Source organism: Aricia agestis, chromosome 18, assembly GCF_905147365.1.
Source record: "Aricia agestis chromosome 18, ilAriAges1.1, whole genome shotgun sequence".
Taxonomy (NCBI): domain Eukaryota; kingdom Metazoa; phylum Arthropoda; class Insecta; order Lepidoptera; family Lycaenidae; genus Aricia; species Aricia agestis.
In genome coordinates this window covers 4,312,240-4,339,644 of record NC_056423.1, presented here as the reverse complement: position 1 = coordinate 4,339,644, position 27,405 = coordinate 4,312,240, and the positions used below count along the sequence as shown (strand labels likewise).

The following is a 27,405-nucleotide window of genomic DNA, read 5'->3' as shown; positions in this document are numbered from 1 at the left end:
TCCTTGCTATTAAAAATATATCTTTATTTTGATAATAATTGCTATGAATATAATCTGTTTTTATTGTTCTGTGCTAGATATTATACAAGAGTATAATATACAAAGACCTATTCTTAAGATATTGATTATACAATATAATATATAATATTTATGTCATAAGGGCATTACACATAGTTAATTAATGAAGTAGAAACAAAATGTAATATGAGGGCAGTACCTACAACGTTATTTTTGAGCGTAACGTAGTTGGAAAAAAAAGTCACAGCAAAAACGTTCCTCATGGGAGTTTTGGCCGGGAATACGAAAGAGTGACGTTGTGTTTTTGTATTATTTTCCTAAAATTGTGTTATTTTGGTTTTTAATGTGTAATGTTGGTAGAATATTAACCATTTAATATTCGATGTCGTGCACAAGTGTGGGCGAGTGATACAACTTCAAGAAACGTGCCATTTTGTGTTCCCTCCAAAACTCCATCATACACACACACTTTACTAAAACAACTGACTTGACTCGTTGACTTTACTGACTACTTTTTTAGACTTTTACAAGACCTTCGACTTGACAATAATCTGGAAAAACGACTTTATATTTTGTAAAATGTAAACATTTTACGTTTTTTTTTTCTCCCGCCATATTTTACTTGACACTGGCCATGGTTAAAAAGCCGAGCGCCATAATAAGAAAAAAAAAACGTTCCTCATGTGTCATTTGTCAGTGTCACTGTCAAACTCGAAATCGAAGCGACGCGCTTGCTCGCTTGGTTTTGTGGATTTTTAGTTTTCGGCAAATTGTTTGCCCTTTGTATGGTGAATGGTAATCAGTGAATTCAGAACATCTAATCTAACAGCTAAAGAATAAACCATGACAACTTTAAACCCCAAGAAGGACGGGGGTCCAAATGCGGAGTTCTTCCAATCACCGGAGACCTTAGCGCAATTTGATCAGATTCGTGTTTGGTTGCAAAAGAACTGCAAAAAGGTAAGATTTAAACGTTACTATGGTATTAAACTGCTTCTTTTCAGCAGTATTTGCAATTAGCAATAGTTTTTAAACGCCTTAAGGCCTATTTGCAATCGAAATTCGAAAGTGTTACAAAGCTAATAGGCGATTTCTGAGCTGGTATGGTACCATGACACTTTGTAATTTACAATCAACCTAAATAAAACATAAAAGGAACATTATTAATCTTATGAGAAATATAAAATAAGATTTATACTTACGTCCATAACATAGAAGATATCATTATGGCTGTTTTTGCTTTGTACAGATAAACTTGAATCCAAAATTATACCATAGGTGTATATCAACTGGACTGTAACTAACTATAGTAGGTACAGTTTAAGGACTGAGATAAATTCATCAATGAACCTGTTGGTACTCACTTGTGATCAAAATTATTTGTATGATGACTAGGCATCGGATTATATGCATGATCAAAGTGCCGAAATATGCATGCAAATATGTACGAAAAATGGCCGAAATTCTTTAAATAGGGATGGAGCCAGTGTCTTCATCATACCTCTATTTTGTGGCCTCTGTGTGTGTCTGATAGCTAGTTTAGAGACTATGAGGGCATGAAACTTCCGAAATATGCACTATCCACGAAAAATTGCCAAAATATGCACTATCGCCTAAAAGTGCCATTATATGCATTCGCATATTATGCAAGTATGCAAATGCATATAATCAGATGTCTAATGATGACTATTTGCTTTTATACCTTTTCAATTTCATATCAATTTAACTTTTTCAGCATGTCCAAACTGATCCACCAACTAAAGAAGGGCTGGCGCAGCTCGTTATACAGCTTATTCATTACCAAGAGAACAAATTGGGGAAAAATGCAGCTGATCCACCATTTCTGCGGCTACCGGTAAGTGTACGGCCCCCAAACACCGTATAGTTTATATACGGTGTTTGGGGGCCGTACAACGAAACTATTCTGAGACTCAAACAAATAAATTAGAATGCAGCGTCCCACTCAAACATGAAATGACCCTGTTAGGGCCAAGGCTAAAACACAGACGGATGCGGTCGTGGGCGCACGCGTTGTAAGACCGCCGCGGGCCACCAATCCGCGAGCGGGCACCCGTCGCATACGCCCATCTCATTAGCCCATCTCATTAGCACTGCTAGTATAATTTTTATCTCGAGCGTGTACGGTTGTGTCGAGTAAATTAACATGAATTATTTACTAATTTATTATTTGGCAAAAAGACGTCAACGGAAACAACGTCAAAAGCATGTGCCCGCCGTCCGCCGCGCGTGTGACAGTCCGTCACCCGCGTCCGCGCTCCGTCGCACGCGCCTCCGCTGCCCATACTATTATTAATTGCGTGCGCCCGCGCGAGTTTTAGCGTTGGCCCTTAGAGTAGGACGCGACATTCTGTGTGATCTAAATGTGTCTTTATAACAATTTCTTTATAGCACCCATTTAATACATTTAATTGATAGCCTTATGTATTAATAGTAACTTTATATTGTTAAAATAACAAAATACCAAGTTTTGTTTCCATTAAGATCACAATGAATTCGATGTATTTTTTGTGAGTATTTGTGGGTGTGGTTAATTGAAAATAATTTTCTATTTGCAATAATATAGGTACTTAGGTGCTACGTAGAAATATTGAGGTTATGAATAAAAGAGAAAAGATTTTACATTTTATTTAGAAAATTCAATGACAATATCAACAAAAATAATGCCAATTTTACTTAAAAACATGAAGATACAACTAATATTTATCAGCATTTGTAAAGACAAATTGATTCTGCGGGAGTCCTTTACAACCAGTGTTTTCTATGGCATAGAGTGAGCCGGCCTCAGGCTCCTGGGTCAACTGAATACTGTTTAACCCCACTTTGCTGGTGGTGACGAAAAGCGTGGAATAGTCAGAACCACCCCACATCACGGATGTCACTTTACTGGCCGGTAGTTTGTGCTGTTCCAACAGTTTTCCCGCTCTTGAATCTATTTTGATGACCTGAAATAAGAAAATATAATGTGCAAACACAGACATACTAAGCTAAGTTGTTCAATTTTATGACATAGATATAATTTTTCATTTTTTTTATGTTATCAAATCTCATTAAGAAGTACTATGAAAATTCAATGCATACAAAAATTATATTGTGTAAATATTTATGGGGCTCTCTTGATCAATGAATACAAATATAATAATTTTAAATTCAGCCACAGTTAAATGTTTCGATTATCGCAGATGCGGATGATCCGCATCATTTTTAGATGCAGAAGTTACTTATATATAAGTATGTTCTAAGATGTAAATATTAAATGTATCCTTGTTGCTCTTATTACTAAATTTACTCTGTAGTTAAATGTAATTCTTACCTGGCCTCCATTAAAGCAGGCAATCCAGAGATTTCCATCAGTATCAATGGTCATACCATCGGGTAAGCCGGTTATATTGTTGGCTTGAAAACTGAACAGTGTTCTCCTGTTACCTGGAATTTCGATGATTCTAATTTAAAAGAAGGGGCATTTATAAGCCTCGTCAAAAATTTTATTTAAAAAAAAAAAAAGGTTACTTTTTACAATGGTTGTAGCAATTAATCATAGTCTTACAAAGCAAATAACAGCATTTCGTTGTTTAAGTTAAACACCACGTAAGTTACTTTTAGGAACTTTTCGGGAGAGATAAAAACCAACAGAATTTTAACTAAAACATGGCTTATTATGTTACATTTCTTTACTTTTACAAAGCATGGTTTTACTATTTTTGAAGTATCCTCAAAGTACAAAATGTACCCTTACATCATGTCTATATTAAATTAGTCGGTTTTTAGTCTCTTTCCTGATAAGTTCGTAAAATTACTTATGTGGTGATTGAACTTAAACGGCGATTTGTATCACTACCTTACATAGTAATAATAGCTCCCACACCGGTTTCGGCGACGGTGGCCGGTTTCATTGAAACCAGGCCAGCTACGCAGGAGTAATTTTATAGTGCCCAAGTATGTGCGCAGTACACAAGAGCACTCTCTATTCCTTTACTCTCATAACCCAGTGGGACGGAAGACCGACACGACTGACGAGAGATCAGGCGCAGGACCGACTTTTTACATGCCCATCCGACGCATGGATCATCTTACTTGTCAGAAAATCAGGTGATCAGCCTGCATTGGCCTAACCAAACTTGGAAATAACATGTTTCGGGGAATCGAACCCACGACCTCCGAGTCAAGAGCCGCGTTCTATACCACTAGACCGCGGAGGCCTTAATGTATAGGTGCTGTCATCAATTTCCATACAATTTTGATTTCCACAATGTTACAAATACTTTGCTACAATGTTTCTTACGTATACTCCCAGTCTCCAAATCAAAGTTGAACACATCAATGTTCCGGGTCGGTGTGTCTATGTAGAACATGTACTTGTTGTCCGCTGTCCATGCGATGCCGTTGGACACGGAGACGGGTTTCAGCACAACCTTGGGGTGTAGATGGTTTTCCTGTGTCACCAGATACAGGGAGCCCTGGTCTAGGTCCACTTCACCATCGGTTTCCTTGCCCATTGTACCTTGGTTATGAAAAAAAAAAATTCAACTAAGAGATGATTATTGTTCAGCTACTAAAGGGTAGAAATAATAATTTACCGGCCCATAATCTGCCTTTAGCGTCGACTTTTCCATCATTGAATCTATTGTCAGGAAGCCCAAGGTCTACCACACTCAGTAGTCTCAGAGAACTATCTCCTTCTGGCCCATCCCAAGGCATAAAATACAGTTCTGACCTCGCAGAAATGAGCAGCAGTTTTGGATAGTCTTTCACTCTCACAACTAAGCTTACTGGTCCGTATTCTGAAAAGAAAAATGATTAAGTTGCCGAAAGATAGAGAGATCTTGATTTCTCTATCACACGCGCACGATTTGCTATCTCGCTCATATAATATTGCTTGCGTGTGAAAGAGAGAGAGATACCAATGTTTGTGCGAGTAAAAGAGACAAGTTGTATAGACTATGAAAAGATAAATTAATTCTTTCTTACGCCTGCAATTTCGTTGCGAGTAAATTTCTTATCCGGGACAAAAATTGTTCGTCACGGAACTCAATATATCTCCATAGCTGATTTTAATTAGTATGCTTATTAAATCAGGTTAGTATAAAGTTACTGACATTGACACTTAATGTTCAAATCCTACCTATAGTTTTAGAAGTGATGTTGCCGGAAGCCCAGTCCAGTCTGTAAGTTTTCTGGGCTTGTATGTCGACCCAGTATAGGGCATTCTCGTCCTCCGCCCAATGTGGCCCTTCGAAGTGCACTCCGCCCTTTTGTACCTGAAAAATTCAAATTTCGAATGTTAAACCCTTCCTTGAAAGTCGGTTAATTAATAAAATGTTATAAGAACACCATATTATTACTATTATACGACCATAATAGTTAATTCTTATTATAGAACTCAGATTGGACTCAGAACGTTTACTTAAGTCTTGATTTTGTTAGGCCGGTATAAATAGTCAGTACTCAAGATGCATCTCGGTCTCAAGACACGGTTCAGGCTCTGTGATTGGTTGGCTGTCAAAATTTGGACCAATCACAGAGCCGAACCGCGTCTTGAGACCGGGTCGCATCTTAAGTACTGACTATATTTATACCGGCCTTAGTATCTTTATGCATTTAATAAAGTTGAGGAAAAGGAATATTTAATTGAGCTACAAGGCAAGGATGAAAGACCAAGGCGTAGTGCAAGGCTTATTAATTTATAATCTTGATTTTGAGATACTTGGTTTACAAACAAGAGAGCAATGTTAAGTTCATCTAATCTTCTAATATATTAAATTCTCGTCTCACAATGTTAGATAGCGTACTCCTCCGAAACGGCTTTACTGATTTTTACCAAATTTTATATGCATATTCAGTGGGTCTGAGAATCGGCTACTGGGTGCTTTTTATATTGATAAGTGCATTTTTTTGAATAAATAATAGTAAATTATTAAAACTCGAGACTGACGGCGACCATTGTTTGTGCGACGGGATAGCGATGGACGTTGCTATGGTGACATACTTATTTAGTCACTTCAATAAAATAATATGGGCGAAAATCGAAATGCTTTATACGGCAAAACAACATTTGCCGGGACAGCTAGTACTTGTATATGTAACGATAAACACTCTTTGTTACGCCCACATGGGGGTCAAAGTTAATCGTGAAGTTTGTAGTAATAGTAAGGTTAATTGTCAAATTAAAATATAACCTTACTTAATAATAAGCAGAATATATTGCCCGCAACTTCATAGCGCCGAAATTCGTTTAGGGGATGAAAATATCCTAGATGTCTTTTTCCGAGACTAAAAGTATATCTATGTTACGCTTAAGAGGATACCACAGCGGCTAGAGAAATGAAAAAAAAGTACGTGTAATATCTATAGCTGTCTCCCTTACCTCAAGCCTATACCGCAGAACGCGATAGAGACAACTGCAGAAAATCCAGAAAATCAACGATTCGTTGTCCCCTGATTCCTTCTCCAAAACTTAACCGATTTAAGTACTTTTTTCATTAAAGATTAAAAAAAGGCTTGAGCTGTGTTCCTATGTTTTGCTTTTTTTTGTATAATCTATCCAAATCTGTTTTCTGGACGTTTGAACACAGTGGAAAATCTGGCCATTTTTTTGGGTTTTTGAACGTTCATATCTTATTTAATAATTAAATTATGAAAAAAAAGAAAACATAGGGACATTGTATTAGTGGCCGTAGATATTCAGGAAAAAATTTATAACTCTACTAGCATTATCCAGGGAGGAAACAGGGGACAACGTTTGTATGGAAAAAATGGCGGTGTGGAATCCTCTTAAAGAGACACTTTCGCATTAAGATATTGCTATGGATATACCTATTTATAAAACTTACATTCTTTATCAAGGGCGTAGTGCCTCTGCCGCCGGCGAATATTTCTATCGCAGCGCACAATAAAACAAGTAATTGTATTTTATTTAACGCCATGTTATAACAAGGCGGCCAGTCGCCACAGATGCTGTCGGCAAACAGGTCTGTCGACACGCCGCGCCGTTTCGTCATCTAAGGCTGATCGTACACGATATTGCGATAACGAACTTTATAATACACTAGCTTTTTTTACCCGCGGCTTCGCCTTCGTGGAATTCTGAGAACCACATAATTTCAGGAAAAAGACCAACTTTTATACATAAAATATAGCCTACGACACTCAGGAACACACCAGCCTACCTAGCATACGCCAACGAGATATCTCACTCTACATGTTTTCTCGATGTTTGATGGTTTGTCTCTTCATCTCTATTCACCCTAGCATGACAAACATTTTTTCTCGCGTAGATCTATCATCAAAATAACACATTTTTATAGAGTTTACTCGAGATAATGTCGAGATATTGACATTATGAGACGAGTAACTACTCGTCTCATAATGTCAAAATTTAATTATCTCGAGAGTGCGATATCTCGTTGGCATACGCCAACGAGATATCTAGTTATCTCTCTCTCAGTAATCTCTGAAACTACTGCTGCCTAGGTAGGCAGCAGTAGTTTCAGAGATTACTGAGTTACAAACAAAAACAAACTTTAACCCTTTAACCGCCGAGCTTAAAATCAATTGTCGTGCCTCTAGCGCCGGCACCATAAGTCGAAAAATGTATACCTACAACAAATAGTGATGTGCAATACTTATCTTTTTCGATGTCGATAATTTATTTATTAATTTATATAAAGTATAAACTGATATCTAGTATTTGAATCCATAATGTTGTAAGTAAATATACAACGCTGGCAAAAACATTAGATAAAAACAGCTTGAATAGTGAAGTGACATAATTCCCGATATTTGTTATTACATTTCAAATAATATTAATTTCATAGTTTCCACGGATTAAATAATTGAGTTGTTTAAATATATAACCTACTACAAATATAGATTTTCAATAGTAGATCGATATCCCATCCCCTTTACACGCATACAATTTCATCTAAATGTCGTAGCAGACAGACGGATAGGAAAGCGTTGCTTTGTAATTTTATTTCTAATTTAAGTATCCACTACAATCACATTTATCGATAGCATCATTATTTAAGCACAACACTAGTGGAAAATTCTAGAAGGCGGCACTCGCTTATGACGTCAGAAGCGATCGTCTTTTTCCGACCCTGGCGCAGGGTGTGCTGACAACATTCGTTTCTTAACATGCCGGCTAAGGATGGGAATCGTCAATTCAATCACTGAAATTTTTATACTATATTTATTATAAATTAAGTAAAACAAATAAGTTTATTTGTTCAGTAACCATTGCTTTATTTGTTTTATAATAAACTAGATGACGCCCGCAACTCCGTTGCGCCAAAACTCATTTATCGCGCGGGAACCATACATTTTTTTGGGAAAAAAGTGTCCTATGTCCTTTCCCGGGACTCAATGTATCTCCATGCCAAATTTTAGCAAAATTGGTTCAGCGGTTTGGGCGTGAAGAGGTAACAGACAGACAGACAGACAGACACACTTTCGCATTTATAATATTAGTGTGGATTAGTTAGTAAAAACAGGAATGTTTTAATTTATGTGGATTTTTGTATTAGTAAATCATTGCTTATGTCCCGTCCCTACTGTCGGATTTTTCCGACTCGGGCGTTGGACATCAATACACTTTTCTAAGAATATTTTCGGTAATTTATTTAACTTTAGACATTATTTTTAGGTCTTCTAATTGAGAAACGAAAGTGTAATCAATTGTAAATGATTACTTCGTTAACTATTTACCAAGTATAAAAATTATTTTAATATAATACAGTGCTATCAAACAAAAAAGCCTGATTAACCGAGTAGTGATACTGGTCGTAAATATCCGACCTTGGCGAAATGGGCACGAAAATATTTGTCGGATTATTCCGACCTTGGCGGCTAAAGGGTTAACCTCTTTATTATATTTATTAGTGTAGACTAGATGACGCCCGCAACTCCGTTGCGGCAAAATTCGTTTAGCACGCGGAAACCGTAATTTTTTTCCGGATAAAAAGTATGTTATTCCTTTCTCGGGACTCAATGTATCTCTCTATACGAAATTTCAGCAAAATCGGTACAGTGGTTTGGGCGTCAAGAAGTAACAAACATACAGACGGACAGAAACACATAATAATCGATAAAAAAATCGATATATCTTTTAAAGTGGCAAAAGAGACGGGGCGCGGCGATGCCTTTGAATCGATTCCGCGCGTACGGGTATTCCCATCACTAAAGCGCTCTTGTGACGTCACAGTAGGTTTAAAAAAAGTGACACGCTCGTGTTCATACAAATTGGAGCGACATGGCAGTTCTAACTAGATCCAATTCTGTGCGTCTACCCCATCATGTGGGATGTCGTCGGATAGGTTTTTTTTTTAATATTATAACAGACAGACAGACGGACGGACAGACCGAAACTATAAGGGTTCCTTGTTGACTACGGAACCCTAAAAATACTATTCTTCTATAAAAAATAATATAGAAAGTATAGATTAACACAGTATAGTGTACGATCTGCCTTATTTCCGAGGGTCCATAGCTTGCGAATTATAATGACTGTATTGCTTATTGTTATCCAAATATGTGCCGCATTTAGCACGTAACTGGTTTTATTTATAGCGATCATAATGTCATTAACATCTACTGTAGACTCGATCTGGAGTCTAGATCCGGTGAACGTTGTATCACTTCCCTCCTAAAATAAACCTTCCCTGGACTTCTTGGAATATTTCAAGACTGAAATCAACTAAATCGGTTCAACCGTTCCCGAGTTTTAGCGACTGAGAAAAGTATTTTTTATTTATTATATAGAAGATACAAAGAACTCGTGGAGCTAGAAACTTAGAAAGTCTTCGATCAAAGGACCTTTTAAAATTTCACTCTTTAGGGTTTTAAATAGGGGTTAAATTTTTTGTCATGTTAACATGAAACATCGGACTGTGCCTGTTACAAGCCGGTTTTTCATCAGACGGCTGTTGATTTGGCGCATTATTTCGGCAATGTATTGTATACAGTTTATACTTTATAGTAGTCGGATAAGGAAGACGAAGATATAAAGAATGCAATTAACACCAATCGTTATCGATCGATGTCACGGATCACTTCTCGCGGAAACGATTAAGGACTGATCAGTTCCTTTATCGGGTACCCAATATTGTTTTCTTGTTACAAATTAAATAAATTTATCCGAAACGATACACCTAGGCTACTTTTTAATTCAAATAGGGGATAAAAGTTTGTTAGACGATTAGTCCGCCGTCTGTAAACAGATTTTAAATTTTTTAGTACTTTAGTAGTAGGGTTTTTTCTAAATTGGTCTCTACTTTTTCCCATATTTGAAGACGTAAGTTGATGAAGTGAATTTTATAACACTTGTATCTTATCTACTTTAACATCTAGCTTAAACTCTGTTAGTAAATATACATCAAATTCACTTTTTTGATTGAGAATTATATTCCCGGTCCTAAGGCCTCCATTTACGCAGAAAAATAAAAAATTTCAAATTGTTAGTTAGCTACTCTATCTACTTATGTCTTCACTTTTGCCACGTATATGCGGGCGAAGCGTTACATGGTTTTCATAATTTTAGACCCCCTCTCCCCCCTTATCACAGGTGGTCACATTTGTGAGAGAATCAGTGCGACTTCACAAATTAACCAAAAAACATATAAAAATTAAAATCACCTCAATATTTAAAATTTCGCCTTTTTTGTCTTTGTTGTCAATGGTCACAAAACTTGGTAGACTTCCCCCCTCCTTGGCACACCGTGTCACACTTTGTAGTTTGTAGACAACCACCCTCCTCCTTTAGGTGTGACATAAATTATGGATGAACCCGTATTGGGTACGTCAAATCCAAATAAATAAAGCCATTCTTTTTCGTTTCAGATGAAAGTGTTTATGGATCTCAAACCTGGCGGTTCGCTGTGCACGGTGCTGGCCACCATGTTCCGCTTCAAGTCGGAGCAGCGGTGGCGCAAGTTCGACTTCCAGGTCGGTAAGGTATGCACCCGCCCGCACCGCCGCTCCGCCCTAACACAGTAACACGCTCGCAGAATATTATATAGTAGTTGATAGAAGGATGTGTCTAAAGGTGCTCCATCACCGGGAGCATTCGCTTGTAATGTAACGTTACAGAGTCGAGCCTTACATCAGTGAGGAAGGAGAACCGAGCATTACAATGCGCACCTTGTAATTATACAATGTGTAATAACTTGATACAACTTGTAACATCAATGCTACGTGACGGTGAAGTCAACATGCTATGGAATGCTCAGTCTAATCTATAAATATAGTTTATAGATTCGACTGAGCATTCCATATATTACATTACACGTGAATGCTCCCGGTGAGCCAGCACCTCAAGTATATTATTTCTCTTTGGTACAGTTCAACTTAGTGTGGCAGTTTTGATTTAAGGTATAACCGCACTAGGCGTAAATATACTTGAAAGCGTCGCGTAGCGTACTTGTAGCGTAGTAATGGATTGCAGTTACCGCGTAGTACGGCTTAGCTTGGACAAATTCATATACAAAGAATATAAGGCTACACCTCTCTTTTTTATGTGACTTTTCTAACGTGTCAGATAAGGATAAAGAGGTCTATATAAATTTTACACAGGACAGCTTTTTTAACAAGGAAGTTTAATGTTAGACAGCCGTTAGGTTTCTCTTCTGTATGCGATATGCATACAAGGCTACGTTTTTTATATTATAATATAGCTATTACTTTTTACATAAACAAACTGTGACTTCCTTTTCAAGTTAAACAATGAAAAGAGTTTCTCTTACATTTTGTTTGTCACACTTGGTTGAACTGAAGTTGAAAATTACATAATATTTATTTGATAAATCTTGATTGAATTATAATAAATATTGATATGACGCGAGACGAATCCCTTACACTAGCACTACATTCTGGTATGTTCATAGAATTAAATTAACATAGTCAAAATTATATTACCAGTCGACCAAACAAGTAAAAAAAGACTAGAAAAAAATACAAAAAATATGAAGAAATGCTTTTGTATTGGATCTATATTTTTCTTGTTTGGGCGACTGAAATGTTTTTTGTTAATTTTTTTTTTATGGAATTGGCAATTTTATCTTTCTTTTCAAGATTTTTAAAAAATGTTCCAGGCACAGAAAGTTTTGCTACGTACTTTTGCCATTGGTTTATTTCCATTTTTTGTTTCATTTCATTTCATGCAAATCCATTTTTGTGTTTTTGATCCTACAAACTTGTTTTTTTGTTTGTCACTAATTTACTGTTTTATGGTATTTGTTGTGCATGGTGTGTTTTGTGTGATAAATCATCATTAATTATTGTTGAAAACAACAACAATTTGTAAATAATAATAATCATTTAACAAATCTACCACTCTTGCACAAGTGCTATTATTTTTTAAACTTGTTATATCATATAAATTATGTTATTAACTTTGTCTACTATTATCAAATATTTGATTTTTAGAATAAAGATTTAGTATGATAAAGTTCCAAAAAATATAATACGTAAACGATTAATTTCTGTATTTTGAAATATTAAGTTTTATTAATTTATTATATTTAAAATTCAATGTAATCCATAGACTAAAAGATTTTTTTAATGTCCAGACTTAAGGCCTATCACACAGTTCTAATTTTGAAATTCTCTTCCCCGCTCCCCCGTCCCGCCTTTTCAGAACCCTTCCCGCAAAGATCTCAATGTGCAAATGATGATGGAGATAGAGTCGGCTCTGCTGTCCGCTGAGGTGATACGGACACCGTGCATTTACATACGGCCTGATGTGGATAAGGCGACCGCTAACAAAGTCAGAGACATCATTGTGAACCACCAAGGAGAGATTTGTGGTGAGTAAAATGTTTCAGTCGAAAAGCTCGTTGAATAAAGTATTTATGAGGATAGCAAGGCGTACGAACAGCCTTGTCAGACTAGCGTTAGGCTAGCAGCACGCTGCGAATTAGTTGTGGACGTGCAACGAACTCACTGTGGATGCGACGCGAAAAAGTCGTGGACGCGCAGCGTTATATGCTTTGTAAATCGGCTGCAAAGTCTTCGGATCGCAGCTGTGACGTATACGCTGCGCGCCCGCTCCGCCCTTAAGTCGCTCGCCAACCACCGGTACGATAACGGCTTTAGACTCATGTCATTCAGACACCATCCGCGTCATAATACACCATATCCTTGTTATTCCTAAAGCCAACTCATAAGGCAGATCTTGTGTGAACACTTTGCGGAGCCACTAATAAAAAGAAGAAGATTAATTTCAGTTTCTCTCCACAGAAGACGAAGAAGAGGCGACGCATATAATCTACCCGGCAGCGGACCCGCTGGAGGAGGAGTTCGCGCGGCCAGTGTTCCGGCGCGGCGGGCACGTGCTGGTGCACTGGTACTACCTGCCCGACAGCCACGACACGTGGGCCAGCGCCGACCTGCCGGTGAGTGCCTATCTCCCTCTCTCTCGCACGCTGGATGAAAGCGACGCACATAATCTATTTTGAGGCGAACTCCTTCAGCGTGTGCGCGGTGTTCTGCATGCGTATCTCTTGGCGTACCCGATGCAAAAGTTGCTAGTGATTGATTCATACCTTATTCTGAATGTAGATTTACCGACTTAATGCATTATACGAAGCAGACTGTAGAAGACAGAATAAGGACTGTGTAATAAAATCAAAATAACGCTACGATACTAAGATTGTCCACAACCTCACTGAGCAAATTTAAGTACTTCATACATATAATTTAAAATTTAGTCTTACGCTTTTTTAGATTATGTTATTAAGAGGTTGTAAATCCTTACTAAAACGATTTTTACATACAAAATAATTCCTAAAAACACTATTTACTATTGTTTAACCAGGTGGACGTGCCCGAGTCAGTGAGCTGGGAGTGCTCGCGCGCGGAGCCGTGGCGCGTGTCGGCGACGTGGGCGCTAGACCTGCCGCAGTACAACGAGTGGATGAACGAGGAGGACTACGAGGTCGACGCCAACGGCAAGAAGAAGGTAGGAGCAGAATGATACTGTAGGCCGTAGGGGCAGAGCCCTACATGCACGTAGGAGGAGGGAAATGGACGAAATGGGTTTACCTGGTGGTTGATACAGTTGAGCTGGGCAGATGGGCAGAGATGTGCTGATGTTCGTGGTCATAACACTGTCTTTTATCACTTTCACTAAGATGAGTTCGTGAGGATAAATTACGGACCACGGATAAATATAAAAATGGATTTTGTCATTAAAATATTTGTAGAAGTCCAGGGAAGGTTTTAAAGTGACACGAAGTTCACCGGGACAGCTAGTCACGGATAAATATCAGTTATTTAATTCGTGGACGCTACACTTTAAACGGTCCGACGCAACGTCTAACGTGTGACAGTTATGAACTTTTGGGAACGAATAATTAACGTCTCGGGCGCCGCATACGCATTACGCACGCACTCAGGTGTCGCGCGAACAGATATAGTTATGTAATTCAGCTACAATGCAGTAGCTGCTGATAAAATAGTATTGTGGCGGTACCCACAATTCCCCGCACAATCCTGCATCGAATGCTATCGAAGTTTCTGAGAACGGAAAGATATAATATACTTACTTACAATGTTTGCAATGACGTCAGTGGGCTTCGGCCTAACCGAGCATGCTATCTCGCTCGGTCGGAAGATCTTCCTTTTCGGCCGCCACAAGTATCTTCATCTGTTAAAGATATTATTTTACTGACTCGCCACAATTCACAATTCCCATTCGATGTGGATTCGGGAACTAACGCGTTGTTATTGGTCAACTCTAGGCGGAGCGAGCGTTTATTGGACGTAACGCAAAGAAGTTGTCGAATCAGACCCGAAATTCGCACCAGGCTCAGGCAATCAGGCTCCCGGTACTTACTGGTCTCTTTCTCTCACGTACGAGTCTATTAGTCTGCGAATTATTTATGCTAGTGGCTAATCTCCATCACTAGTGTACAATTGTAAAATACTATTATTCTGTTTTATTTATTTAGGCAACAAATAGCTATCATGTTATATTATTATGATCAAGAGTTAAAACATTTTCAATTTAGTAATTTAAACAATTTTACAGATACACAAGTTACGCCTGTCCGTGGACGACCTGATGCCGGGCGCGGAGCCCGCGGGCAAGAGCAAGAAGGGCAAACGGAAGCGCTCGCCCTCGCCGCCGCCTCAGAAAAACAAGAGGAAGAGGTGCGTTTATACTCTATCTCGTTCTGGTTTATATATAAAGGAAAAAGAACTACCAATTTATAACCAGTTTTTGACGTGACAACGTCTAATAACTCGATATATAGGTTGCATGCACGAAAAAGATGACTTCATCGTCGCGTTCCGCAAGCGAGAGCGCGGCACGAAGGAGAGAGAGGCGTGATCGGCTCGAGCGATTGGCTCAGTTTGGTGTCACGTCAAACTATCGTCCATAAACTGACTTTACAGACAACCAATTTTTATAGAAGTCTATTATTTTTAACGCTTTAGATTAGCTAACGTCGCAAACGTTAGCGCCGCATTTTCTGCGTGAAATAAATTATCCGATTCCCGATTTGGGAGTGAATTAGTGAGAGAGAGATTAGAATTCTTAGTGATCTACATATATGTGATGGACCTACACTGCGCGAAGCGTAGTTATGGGATGTGATTATTGTCGCGTCGCTTCGTCACACTTGCCCAAAATTTAAAGTTTCTAGTTGTAAGGATTTGTGTGTTGACCTATCGGTCAATCGGCCCTGCCGATTATATTTTCTAATTTTGATCATATTGTAGTCGCGGAGCCAAGCGTCGTGAGAATGAGGTGGATGAGGAGGAAGATACGTCACGTGACACCGCCGACGCCGCGCCGCCGCCCGAGCCCACGCCCGCACCAGAACGTGAGTAACATGAAAAAATTACGGGCAGATTGCGGACCTACGTCAAATGGTCGGATTATGTTAATTCAATGATATCTGGGATGATGGCTGGGTTTGACGTAACGCGACCAAACTACGTAGGTTCCCCATCTGCCTAGCAATCAACTTATCTGATAGTGCTATGTATTAAATAATTTTATACATAGGCAGACCTACGTAATTGGTTCGGATTAAATCAACTTAATGTAAATTGTTATCTGTCGGTTTGGCTTGACAAAACGCGACCTAAATACGTAGGAGCTATATCTGCCTATAAATCAGCTTCTCTGATAGTACTCCTCTGTGGTCCAGTGGTTTAGAGGGTGGCTCTTGACTCCGAGTTCGTGGCTTCGAGTCCCGAATCCCACGATTTAAAACACGTTATTTCCAAATTTGGTTAGGACAATGCGAGTTGATCACCTGATTGTCTGATAAGTAAGGTGATTCGTGCGTCGGATGGGCATGTAAAAAGTCGGTCCTGCGCCTGATCTCTCGCCAGTCGTGTCGGTCTTCCATCCCACTGGGTTATGAGAGTAAAGAAATAGAGAGCGCTCTTGTGTACTGCGCACACACTTGGGCACTATAAAATTACTCCTCCATAACTAGCTTGGTTTCAATGAAACCGGCCACCGTCACCGAAACCGGTGTGGGGAGTTATTATTATTTTAATGTAATTTTCTAGCGGCCGCTACAACGGCCCCGGCGACACCCGCGCCGGAGCCCGAGGCGCCTGCGACGCCGGCGCCCGCGCTAGACCTGCACGACGACTCCCAGGGCAAACACAGCGACTCCAACACACAGGTACCTGGTTCTAACCTGGAATCGCGCGGTTTCTGCTTTGTCTGAACATGCACTTATATGCTACGACGATTAAAAAGTACGGGGCAAACCGCGCGATTTCCGCTGTGTCTAAACTGAGGTTATTCTTTCAAATTTCCACGGCGATGACCTACAAATTACAATCTACATCATACCACAGATTTACTCACTGACGCCGCCATGTGTGTACAACTGTACACTTCATTATATTATGTCACTCTATCAGAGCGTCTGATATTTTTATTTTAACTAAAATGAAAAAAAAATAGTAAATCGCTAGTGCATTTACTAGAACCCAGTCGTCAATGCGACAAAAATAGATGTGTTATAAATCCATATATACTTACCATACTCAACTATTATACAGGAGATGCTGACTAAAGACGAGACGGAGGACAACGTGACAGACCAGACGCACCACATCGTAGTGCCGTCCTACTCGGCGTGGTTCGACTACAACTCCATACACACGATCGAGCGCCGCGCTCTGCCGGAGTTTTTCAACGGCAAAAACAAGTCTAAGACGCCCGAGATATATCTCGCCTACAGGTAAATGGTTAAATCAAATTTTCTCACAGTGAGACCGGATATGCAACACATCAATGTTGCACATCATAAAGTATGTTGGATACTTTAAATACTATTACGTGATATTGGATCAATGCTATTAAAATTATCATGGACTTTAAGGATCTACTTGCTTTGTGTACTAAATAAGAAAAAGTAGGTAATATTTTTTTAGAAATACTTCAGTTGTCCTTGTCTCTACTATTTTTATAATTTCCAGGCTTACATAATAAAGTATTGGGTATTGACTATTAAACCACTATTATAGATTTCATTGGATCATGCCATATTTATAAAATACCTCCAACTTACGGAGGCGTGGCACTGACGCGAGTGACGAGTACGACGAATCAACATTTTCTGTAATCAAACAATAGTTTAGTCGACTGTCATAATAGGTTTTTAATTGCTTATTAAATAACGTTTGAACACTACGGTATTATACACATTTCACCCTCGATTCGCAGGAACTTCATGATCGACACATACCGTCTCAACCCGACCGAATACCTGACGAGCACGGCGTGCCGGCGCAACCTGGCCGGCGACGTGTGCGCCATCATGCGCGTGCACGGCTTCCTGGAGCAGTGGGGCCTCGTCAACTACCAGGTAAATGTTGCGTGAGGCCCTAGGCGGTGCAGCGAAGCGCAGATCTTGAGTAGACAGACTTACCGTCCGCAGTGTTGAGCTGCCTGTTCGAATTTGAATTGGCGCAATTTTAAAAAGATGGTCATAATAGTACGACCTTTTAAAAATAGGGCCATTCAAAAATTCTAACAGTAAAACGTAGCAAATAACAACATTTAATGTAACAAAAAACTAAACGATTACCGCTGTGATGCGACCGCAAAACATAATAACAATACCAATTTCTGGCAAATTTGATTGATTGCTTAAGGTATTTATTTGCCTAAGTTGTCATAAACAAATTTGTTGTCATAGACACGTCTTATTGAATTTTGATATCAAATTGCAACATGTTTTTGCCAGGTGGAAGCAGACGCGCGTCCAACAGCTATGGGCCCCCCGCCCACGTCACACTTCCACGTGCTGTCCGACACGCCGTCCGGCCTGCAGCCACTGCAGAACCGCCTGCCGCATCCACGACCCGGTACGTGATAATATCTCTTAACTCTTTCTTAAAGTCCCATATGAATAACTTCGTTTCGACATGCACGCAAATGCGTGCGCGCACGCTGCTAATGCGTACACGCGCGTGTAAATGAACATTGTATAGATTAAAACACACGTAATTACCATAAAATCGCTCGCTATAGAATCATGTAATTTAAAATACCAGAAACAATGCCGAAGTGTTCTAACGCTTAATTGAATTAGTTTGCTCGAGAATACTTTACTTAGTTTTCTCTAGTGTTGCCATTGAAAAACAGGGATTCTGCTTGCAATTATTTACAGTGTATATAACACTGTAAATCATTACTATGCATTGCGTAAGGGCTAAACATTAACATTAACATTTCAGTGGAGAACGCGGCCGTGCCGAAGGTCGAGGCGGGTCTGCCGAACGGCACGGAGGCGGGCGCGCCCATCAAGACCGAGCCAGCAGTGGTGAAGGCCGAACCGCCGATAGAGCTCGGCACCGCGCCTGGACTTAAGATGGATCAGGTATATAAAATAATAATTTGTGAAAAAATACCGACTAAAAACAGTATTTTTTTGTCATGGGACCACCTGCGAAGTATCTACTTTTTAACAAAAAAAGAATCATCAAAATCGGGACACAAACGGCGAAGTTATCCGAGAACAAACATGACATAAAGAAACATGGCATATTATATCCAGACCAGAACCAAGCTCGACATAACACGCGACGCGAAAAGCGTCCTTGTACTAATAGTAAACATGTTGGAATATCTCGTTTCAGTACCGCGGCGGAGCTCGCGGGCGCGAGTGGACGGAACAGGAGACGCTATTACTTCTCGAGGCGCTGGAGATGCACCGCGACGACTGGAACCGCGTCGCCGCGCACGTCGCCAGCCGCACGCACGACGAGTGCATCCTGCACTTCCTGCGCCTGCCCATCGAGGACCCCTACCTCAACGACGGCGCCGGTGAGTGACGTTGACAGCACGTCGACGCATGGGACTTTTTTACTCGACTACGGCAAAGCAACTGGGAGGGTGGCGTTGGAAACTTGAACGTCCGCTAGTATACATAATATTATACGCTTTTGCTGCATAACACCACGTTAAAATGACTGCAGCGCCCTCTACCACATAAAGTAAAAAGTAAAAAAAATTGACTGTGTCATGTGACTTGTGAGGTATCAAATGCAAGAGCTTTGTTATCAAATTTTAATTATCAATATAATCTGTATTCTCAGGCGGTGTGCTCGGTCCGCTGGCTTACCAGCCGATTCCGTTCAGCAAGACCGGCAACCCCGTGATGAGCACCGTCGCCTTCCTCGCGTCCGTCGTCGACCCGCGCATCGCGTCACGAGCGACTAAGGCGGCTATGGAGGAGTTTGCCGCTATCAAGGTATGTAAACTTATGTTACCTCCTACTGTACCACTTTTAAAGTATTGATTTATTGAAGCTAGTGATTTATTTAAACTCGACGTCCGCGGTGAATGAACGTTTCGAGATTTTGTAGAATCCACTCTTGAAATAAGCAACTTTATTAATAAAATAAAATATATTTAAAAAAGTTTTTGAAAAAAAGCTTTTATTTTAAAAACACTCTTAAAAGGCAAAAATAAGTTTCTCCTTGAAATGTATATTAAGGTATAACCTCAATGTACTGTACAATTTGCATGATAAGAAAAGCTTGTCGCGCGATTTGTGAATAAACTAGTAGGTACCAATTTAATTAGGATTAAATTGATATTATATTTATATTTCAATACATTTATTAAATACTGACAGATCGTTAAGTCTCGATAGTTTCTCTCGAGAGTTTGATACTCATATTGTAGAAGTGCATTAAAAATAACTATGTATTCCCGTGTCTTGGATGAGCCGCCATATTGGATGTAGAATGACAGTACATTCGTTTTCATGATACTCTCAATGAGCTCTTTCATTTAATACCCATATTGCAGTAGTACATCAAAAATAACTATTCCCCTATCTTAGATGCGCCGCCATTTTGGATGTAGAATGACATTACATTCATTTTTGAGTCACTCTCAAAAAACTCTTTCATTTAATATCCATATTGTATGACTGCATAGAAAATAACTATTTCGCCATCATGGATGGTCGTCCATGTTGGATTTAGAGTGATGTCACATACTACATCGTGCATGGTCATTCAAACTAAACGTGTATGCAAAATTTCAGCCCAACCCGTTAAATATATCTACTTCAAAATTGAGTTCCAAAATTCCACCGTAACATACATACTTACATATATACAGAGCAAGTTAAATAAAAGCTTTTAACAAAGCTGCTGTACATACTGAAGCGCCTTAAGACTTTTTTTTTTACTTTAAACCCCTTAGAAATAAAAAATACACTGTTTTGTAAGAAATACTATGATTTTACTTTCAAGCGTCTAGGGCAAAACATCGACCGTGTTAATAGAGTACACTCTGGGTATGTCTGTCGTAGTGTAACTTTTACAATAATTAGTATATACTTGTGTTTATTGTTCAGGACGAGGTGCCAGCGGCCATGATGGAGGCGCACGTGAAGGCGGCAGGCGCGCACGGCCCCGCCGCCGCGCTCGCCGCCACCGGCATCGCTGGCACCGCGCCGCCGCCGCCGCCTGCGCCCGCACCAGGTACTCACACGTACGCACATGCACGCACACCTGCACCTTCTACGCACACGTACTATCAGAGAAGTTCATTCCTAGGCAGATGGCGGAACTATGAAGTTTGGTCGCGTTACGTCAAACCCAGCCGGCAGATTGCAACCATAAAGTTAATATACCTAGCGGAATAGAGAAACAAAGACCTGAGCAAGAGAGATGTCACTATCAGTAACATTGCGTGGTAAAAAGAGACGTGTGATACATGATGGCAGCACTCTTTTTTTGACGTCCAGTCGGCAGGTGCCGCACGTTGACAATTTTATCTCATAGAATTCATGTTCAATCATGTTTGTGTAAGTGTATATGTACACATATTTTTTACACAGATGACAACCAATTTCGGTTTCGTTTGACAGCTCAAGATTGTTGCTCTATTCCGCTAGGTATATTAACTTTATGATTGCAACTTACATTGAATTGACATAAGTCAACCATATGATATTTATCCGTCAACTGACTATGAATAATTTTTTTGGATGTGACATGGTCTACTCGTAATTTCTTTTAAACATACTTACATCGCCCGCACCTGCATAATGCAATGGGTACGCACACGAACACGTACAAGCTCAAATTTTCCTCACACATGCAATTCCACGTACACGTTCACGTACACGCTTTAGTATCTCTTACCCTTACACTATTTAATTGTAGACACATATCAGAAAAGTAAGAAGAAATGCTATGAATCGCTGTATGTATGTGAGTCAATGACGCCAGCTACTTACACAAATACAATAATTATATGTGTACAACTGTACATGCACAAATAAATCTCGTAAGCCACATGCGTACATCGTGCGAGCTAGCAAAGCGTACAATACAGCGTCTCAAAGTACCGACGTAGATCTATTTAATACTAATATTAGAAGTCTCAGAAAAGTGTTAACAGACCATTTCTTTAATACTACTGACAAAAGCTAATTTAGTTTATGATAATAATTTGCACATTACTGATACATGATGATCCAAGTTTAGGCTATTATTTTTATTGTTGTCTTTCTTTTTTATTCTTTTATATATAATATGATATTAGATATATTCACCACAGTGTGTCAATTTGACGTCAACCAAATGTATGTACAATCTAAACAAATACCTAGTCGCGAAAACTTTTAATTGGCATTTGTATTGTTACACTTGAATTCTACCTTTGTACTAGCTGTAAGTTTTCTTTTAAAATAAAATAAAATAAAAATAAAATAAAATAAAATAAAAGCCTTTGATTGGTTATATACATTTTGCATATGATATTTATCCGTCAACTGACTATGAATAATTTTTTTGGATGTGACATGGTCTACTCGTAATTTCTTTTAAACATACTTACATCGCCCGCACCTGCATAATGCAATGGGTACGCACACGAACACGTACAAGCTCAAATTTTCCTCACACATGCAATTCCACGTACACGTTCACGTACACGCTTTAGTATCTCTTACCCTTACACTATTTAATTGTAGACACATATCAGAAAAGTAAGAAGAAATGCTATGAATCGCTGTATGTATGTGAGTCAATGACGCCAGCTACTTACACAAATACAATAATTATATGTGTACAACTGTACATGCACAAATAAATCTCGTAAGCCTTTGATTGGTTATATACATTTTGTAATAACCATTGGAGGGTATACTTGGTTTTTTTCGGAACTTATGCCTATTAATAACATCATATTGGCAGGCGAGAAGAAGGACGGTGAGGTGAAGAGTGAAAATATGGAGGTGGAAGGTGAGGAGGTGAAGGTGAAAGACGAGCCCGAAGCCGCCCCCGAAGACAAGGACGCCAAGGATGAGGCCGAGCCCGCATCAGGTACGTCACTCACTAAGTAATAGGGATTGTGAATAGTAAAAAAAACTTAATTTTAACAGATATGAGATGTCATATTAACGTTTTTTTAACTGGCTCTAAGGGTCTAAACACACTAGGCCGAAGTTACGTGGCGTAAATTCCGCATGATTACGCCCGCAATGTATTTTAAATTACCGATGACACACTATTCCGTCGCGTTCCGTCCGTAATCCGTATATTGTATGCGTTGACGTAATCATGCGGAATTTACGCCGCGTAACTTCGGCAATGCGCTATGTCAGCAATGCGCTACGCATACAATATAACGCGACGTAATTTCGGCATGGTGTGTCATTGGTAATTTAAAAAATAAACATTGCAGGCGTAATCGTGCCAAAATTCAGCCGCGTTTTTTCGGCCTAGTGTATTTAGACACTAAGCCCCAATTTCACCAACGTCTGTTAGTGTTATCAGCTTGTTAAAATGTCATGTCTTCTCTTCATTCATAAGAAAAACGAAAGAGGTAACGTGATACTAATTCGAGCGTTAACTTTAAAAGTCGTTGGTGAAATTGGGGCTAAGGCTAGCTGCTAACACACGTTTTCCGTATTCGATTTCTGATATCGTTTTCCGTATTCAAAATTCCGTGAGACTAGCGCAAGCGTCCGTTTTTTTTTTGCGCGAGAACGCGTTGGTTTGCCCTTGAAACGTACGTGCGGCATTCGTTCCGTACAGAGGAAAATGAACGTGTGTGGGTACTTTTATTTTCTACTGATTCCATTCATTCGGATTTCCGAATACGGAATACGAATTTGGAAATCGCTTACGGAAAACGTATTACGTATGTATGCGGCTGGCTTAAAAAGAAGAAGGCATTTTGTTTGCTTGCGGATTATTTTGTCGTTTATGAACCGACATTTATGATTCTTTTTTATTGAAACAAAGACATTTCGAATTTGGTACTATGATAAGGATATGTTTCTCTGTCTTTGTGTTAAAAATTATTATACGTTCTCAATTTCACTAACGACTGTTAAAGTTAATGCTCAAATTAGTATCACATTACCTCTCTCGTTTTTCATACTGACGAAAGAGAAGACATGATATTTGAACAAGCCGTTGACACTGACAGACGTTGGTGAAATTAGACCTTAAATTCTCAATTTTACTTTCAATGATAGCAGAGGAAGCCACAGTGGTGGACGCGAAGCTGCAATCGGCAGCGTCAGCGGCGCTAGCAGCGGCCGCGGTTAAGGCGAAGCATCTAGCCGGAGTTGAGGAGCGAAAGATTAAGTCGCTAGTAGCGCTGCTCGTTGAGACGCAGATGAAGAAACTCGAGATCAAGTTGAGGCACTTCGAGGAGTTGGAGGCTACTATGGAGAGGGAGAGAGAAGGTAGATTAATAAACAAACAAACAAATTTACTTTATGTGCACTTCTTGATAACATTACAAATACAAATAGGTTTTTTTTTTTCAAAATTTATGATAATATTATATTCTTGGCTTTAGAGATTTTTACACTGTACGATATTTATTATGTCGTACGTTAAGCAGTTTTAGGGTTTTTAAGGAGTCATCTTTTGGGACGCGCTCACGTAAAAGACAGTTCGCATCGATCAATCAATGCGATCGCGCGTGCTCGCACACCCGGGTCATTTTATCATTATTATCAATCAATAAATCAAGTTGCATTTTATCAAGTCAATCGTTTCATTATCAAGTAAAAGGAGTTGTCGATCAACGACGCTTCATAGAGTGGAGCTTATCGATTTGATGGGCGAACGTCACAAAGTTGATATTAATCCTTCGATCGTGGATTCTTGGAAATCTATTGTTATTCTATTGTGTCTCGCTCACCGGTGAGCTTATGGGGCTTGATTGGTTAAAGTAACATTATTATCATAGTTCATTCGTTTCGGGCATAAAGTTAATATACCTAGCGGAATAGTTCTAAACAAAGGCCTGAGCAAGAGAGATGTCACTATCAGTAACACTTTGTGGTAAAAAGAGACGTGTGATACATGACAGCAGCACTTTTTTTTTGACGTCCAGTCGGCACGTGCCGCACGTTGACAATTTAATTTCATGTTCAATCATGCTTGTGTAAGTGTATACGTACACATATTTTTACACACAGTTGAAAACCAATTTCGGTTTCGTTTGCCAGATTGATCGAGATTGTTACTCTATTTCGCTAGGTATATTAACTTTATGGTTTCGAGATATACTCCAGCGCTTTAAAGTATAACATGGATTGTGATTCTTACGTTATTTATATTTTATTTATACGTCACACTTGTCAGATTAGTACAATAAAAGTTATAAAGAAGTTAAAAAAATCTTGCCTTCGTCGTATTCATATAAAAGAGTATAGTTAGCATATTTCAAATGTGTAATTACTATCTAAAAGCCGAGCTCTGTGACGGCTCGCGTCGTTTTCTGCGTGGTAATATAATCTTGACTGACCGATGATAACACATCTACACATAAATAAAAATTATCTTAAAGCACAAATAAAACTGAAGCGTGATATTGCACAATACAATCGATCGTCTAGGGGCGGCTTACAGTTTTTAACCTTCTTACTTGTGTGATGTCAGGTTTGGACTACCAGCGGCAGCAGCTGATCCAGGAGAGGCAGCAGTTCCACCTCGAGCAGCTGAAGGCGGCCGAGTTCCGCGCACGCAATCACGCGCTGCAGAGGTGACGCTTTATTATTGTTTTAGCTGACCGGGAAAATGTTGTTTTGCCGTATAAATTATTTCTAGTATCAATAAGTATCCTGATAAATTGAGTCATTGCACGATCAAGCGCTACTCTAGATGTCGGGAGTACAAGATCGAGTTTATTCGATTCTCGATTGTGTCGAGTGTAAGGGGCTGGAAAAGTCGCCCTTTCATAGATACGATCAATGTGCGACAAGTACAAACTAAACAATACGCGCGAAAACCTAAAATGTTGACATTTGAATTCATCAACCATTTTCGAGACAATAAATATGTGAGCAATGCAATTATTACATTGCTCAGATTTAATTTATTTTGACACAACTATCGCTGTCAGTTTTACAATGCATTTAAATCACTCGAAACATTTATTTGAGTGTTATGACTGCCATTATTATTATTTACGTGACTGGACAATACAAAATGATATTATTTGAAACTGTAGTTAAAATAACGATATATAACACTGCGCTTCAAATTATTGTGTCAGTTTTGTCATCTAAACAACATGCTTTTTTAATACTATAACAATTTGAGGGCAATCTTCAGAATTATCTATGGCGTAGCGTAAAACTTATGCTATATGGATAATATGCTTATACTAACAAGCATTACTTCCTGTATCTTAAATTATGTTATTAATATTTTAATGTTAAAGATTTACATTAAAATATCAATAATAAAGATTAACATATTTAGTAATACAGTTGTGAATATTGTTGGTTCAAGTTAGCCAAATTATCGATGAATGTTATTTAGTAAATAAAATTAAAATAATATTAATGTACTAGTTGAAGCCCATGCCAAAATTCTAAACAAATTTTCGCGTGGGAACCGTACATTTCTTCGGGATAAAAAGTATCTTATGTCTTTCCCGGGACTCAAAGTATCTCTATACCAAATTTCAGCAAAATCAGTTCAGCGCTTTGGGCAGGAAGAGGTTACAGACGAGCAGACATACTTTCGCATTTACAATATTAGTTTGAAGGATATAATTATGTATTGTTGTAGGTTGCAAGCGGAGTCGGGTGGCGCAGTCCCCGTACCGGGTGCGGTGCCGGCGCCGGGCGGGCCGGGCGAGGCTCCGCCCCCAGACGCGGCGCACGCCCCGCCCCACCCGCCGCACGTCCCGCCCCACACGCCGCATGCGCCGCCCCACGCCATGGGCCCGCACGTACCGCCGCACGCGCCGCATCCCCATGCGCCACAACACGCTCCACCCCACGCTCCGCCCCACGCCCCGCCCCACGCGCCGCAACATGCGCCGCCCCATGCGCCGCCGCACGCCCCACCGCATGTCCCACCGCACGCGCCGCAGCATCATGCGTAAGCACGCAACTCGTATACGTGCGTGGCGTACAGGACGCAAGCGCGGACAAGCTAAGTAATATAATTAATAATTATATACATTTTTATGAAGAATTTACAATATTTGGCCGCAAAACCATGCGTAAGCACGCAACTTGTGCAACAGCTTACAGTAATATAATTATATACGTTTATAATAGAAATTTAAATAACATTGTATTTTTAAGTTAAAATTCATATATATTTTTTCTGGTAAAATAGAGAAACATCTGAATCTTATTAGACGTTTTATTTTACTTAAGCAAATGTGTACAAACACTGACGTAGCTAAAAGCTACCTTATGTCTGAAATTACACTTAAAAACCTCTGTATTTATGCATTTCCAATAAAAATAGTATTAATTAAAATTGATGTTATTAGGGTAAAACTTAACATATAAGATTGTAATGAATGTTAGTTCTTGTCCTTTTTTGTCTGATCATATTTTATGATTCTCAATTATTTACAACGGTAAGTTTAATGATAGTGTA

At 39.2% G+C, this 27,405-nt stretch overlaps 2 protein-coding genes across 4 annotated transcripts; one reads left to right on the top strand and one right to left on the bottom strand.

Moving 5' to 3' along the window:
* Positions 1–735: 735 nt before the first annotated feature.
* Positions 736–27,405, top strand: LOC121735911 (SWI/SNF complex subunit SMARCC2). Of its 3 annotated transcripts, none has more exons than XM_042126906.1 (20): positions 736–978; positions 1,754–1,873; positions 10,873–10,977; positions 12,668–12,836; positions 13,270–13,424; positions 13,847–13,990; positions 15,062–15,183; positions 15,757–15,860; positions 16,561–16,679; positions 17,065–17,246; positions 17,732–17,873; positions 18,255–18,375; positions 18,748–18,890; positions 19,150–19,336; positions 19,609–19,763; positions 20,883–21,009; positions 22,732–22,860; positions 24,021–24,233; positions 25,441–25,543; positions 26,578–27,405. In XM_042126906.1, exons 1-20 carry the CDS (start codon positions 862–864, stop codon positions 26,894–26,896), a joined length of 2,976 nt encoding a protein of 991 aa, XP_041982840.1. In that variant the 5' UTR covers positions 736–861; the 3' UTR covers positions 26,897–27,405. The 3 variants fall into 3 exon arrangements, with proteins under 3 accessions (XP_041982840.1, XP_041982839.1, XP_041982838.1); XM_042126905.1 differs by having other exon boundaries at positions 10,873–10,986; positions 24,024–24,233; XM_042126904.1 differs by having other exon boundaries at positions 10,873–10,986.
* On the bottom strand, positions 2,676–6,990 carry LOC121735912 (regucalcin-like). Its single transcript, XM_042126907.1, has 6 exons — positions 6,867–6,990; positions 5,159–5,294; positions 4,614–4,817; positions 4,319–4,537; positions 3,350–3,462; positions 2,676–2,981 (listed from the first exon to the last, which is right to left on the bottom strand). The coding sequence occupies exons 1-6, from the start codon at positions 6,957–6,959 to the stop codon at positions 2,733–2,735; spliced, it is 1,014 nt and encodes a 337-aa protein (XP_041982841.1). The 5' UTR covers positions 6,960–6,990; the 3' UTR covers positions 2,676–2,732.

Bases quoted from the DNA above. Each gene is read 5' to 3' on its own strand.
- LOC121735911 (XM_042126904.1), top strand. From the start codon at position 862: ATGACAACTTTAAACCCCAAGAAGGACGGGGGTCCAAATGCGGAGTTC. The intron at 15,861-16,560 runs GTGAGTAACATG...GTAATTTTCTAG, and splicing joins GCCCACGCCCGCACCAGAAC to CGGCCGCTACAACGGCCCCG. The intron at 19,764-20,882 runs GTATGTAAACTT...TTTATTGTTCAG, and splicing joins AGGAGTTTGCCGCTATCAAG to GACGAGGTGCCAGCGGCCAT.
- LOC121735912 (XM_042126907.1), bottom strand. From the start codon at position 6,959: ATGGCGTTAAATAAAATACAATTACTTGTTTTATTGTGCGCTGCGATA. The intron at 4,538-4,613 runs GTAAATTATTAT...TTCATAACCAAG, and splicing joins TAAAGGCAGATTATGGGCCG to GTACAATGGGCAAGGAAACC. The intron at 3,463-4,318 runs GTAAGAAACATT...TCGAAATTCCAG, and splicing joins TTTGGAGACTGGGAGTATAC to GTAACAGGAGAACACTGTTC.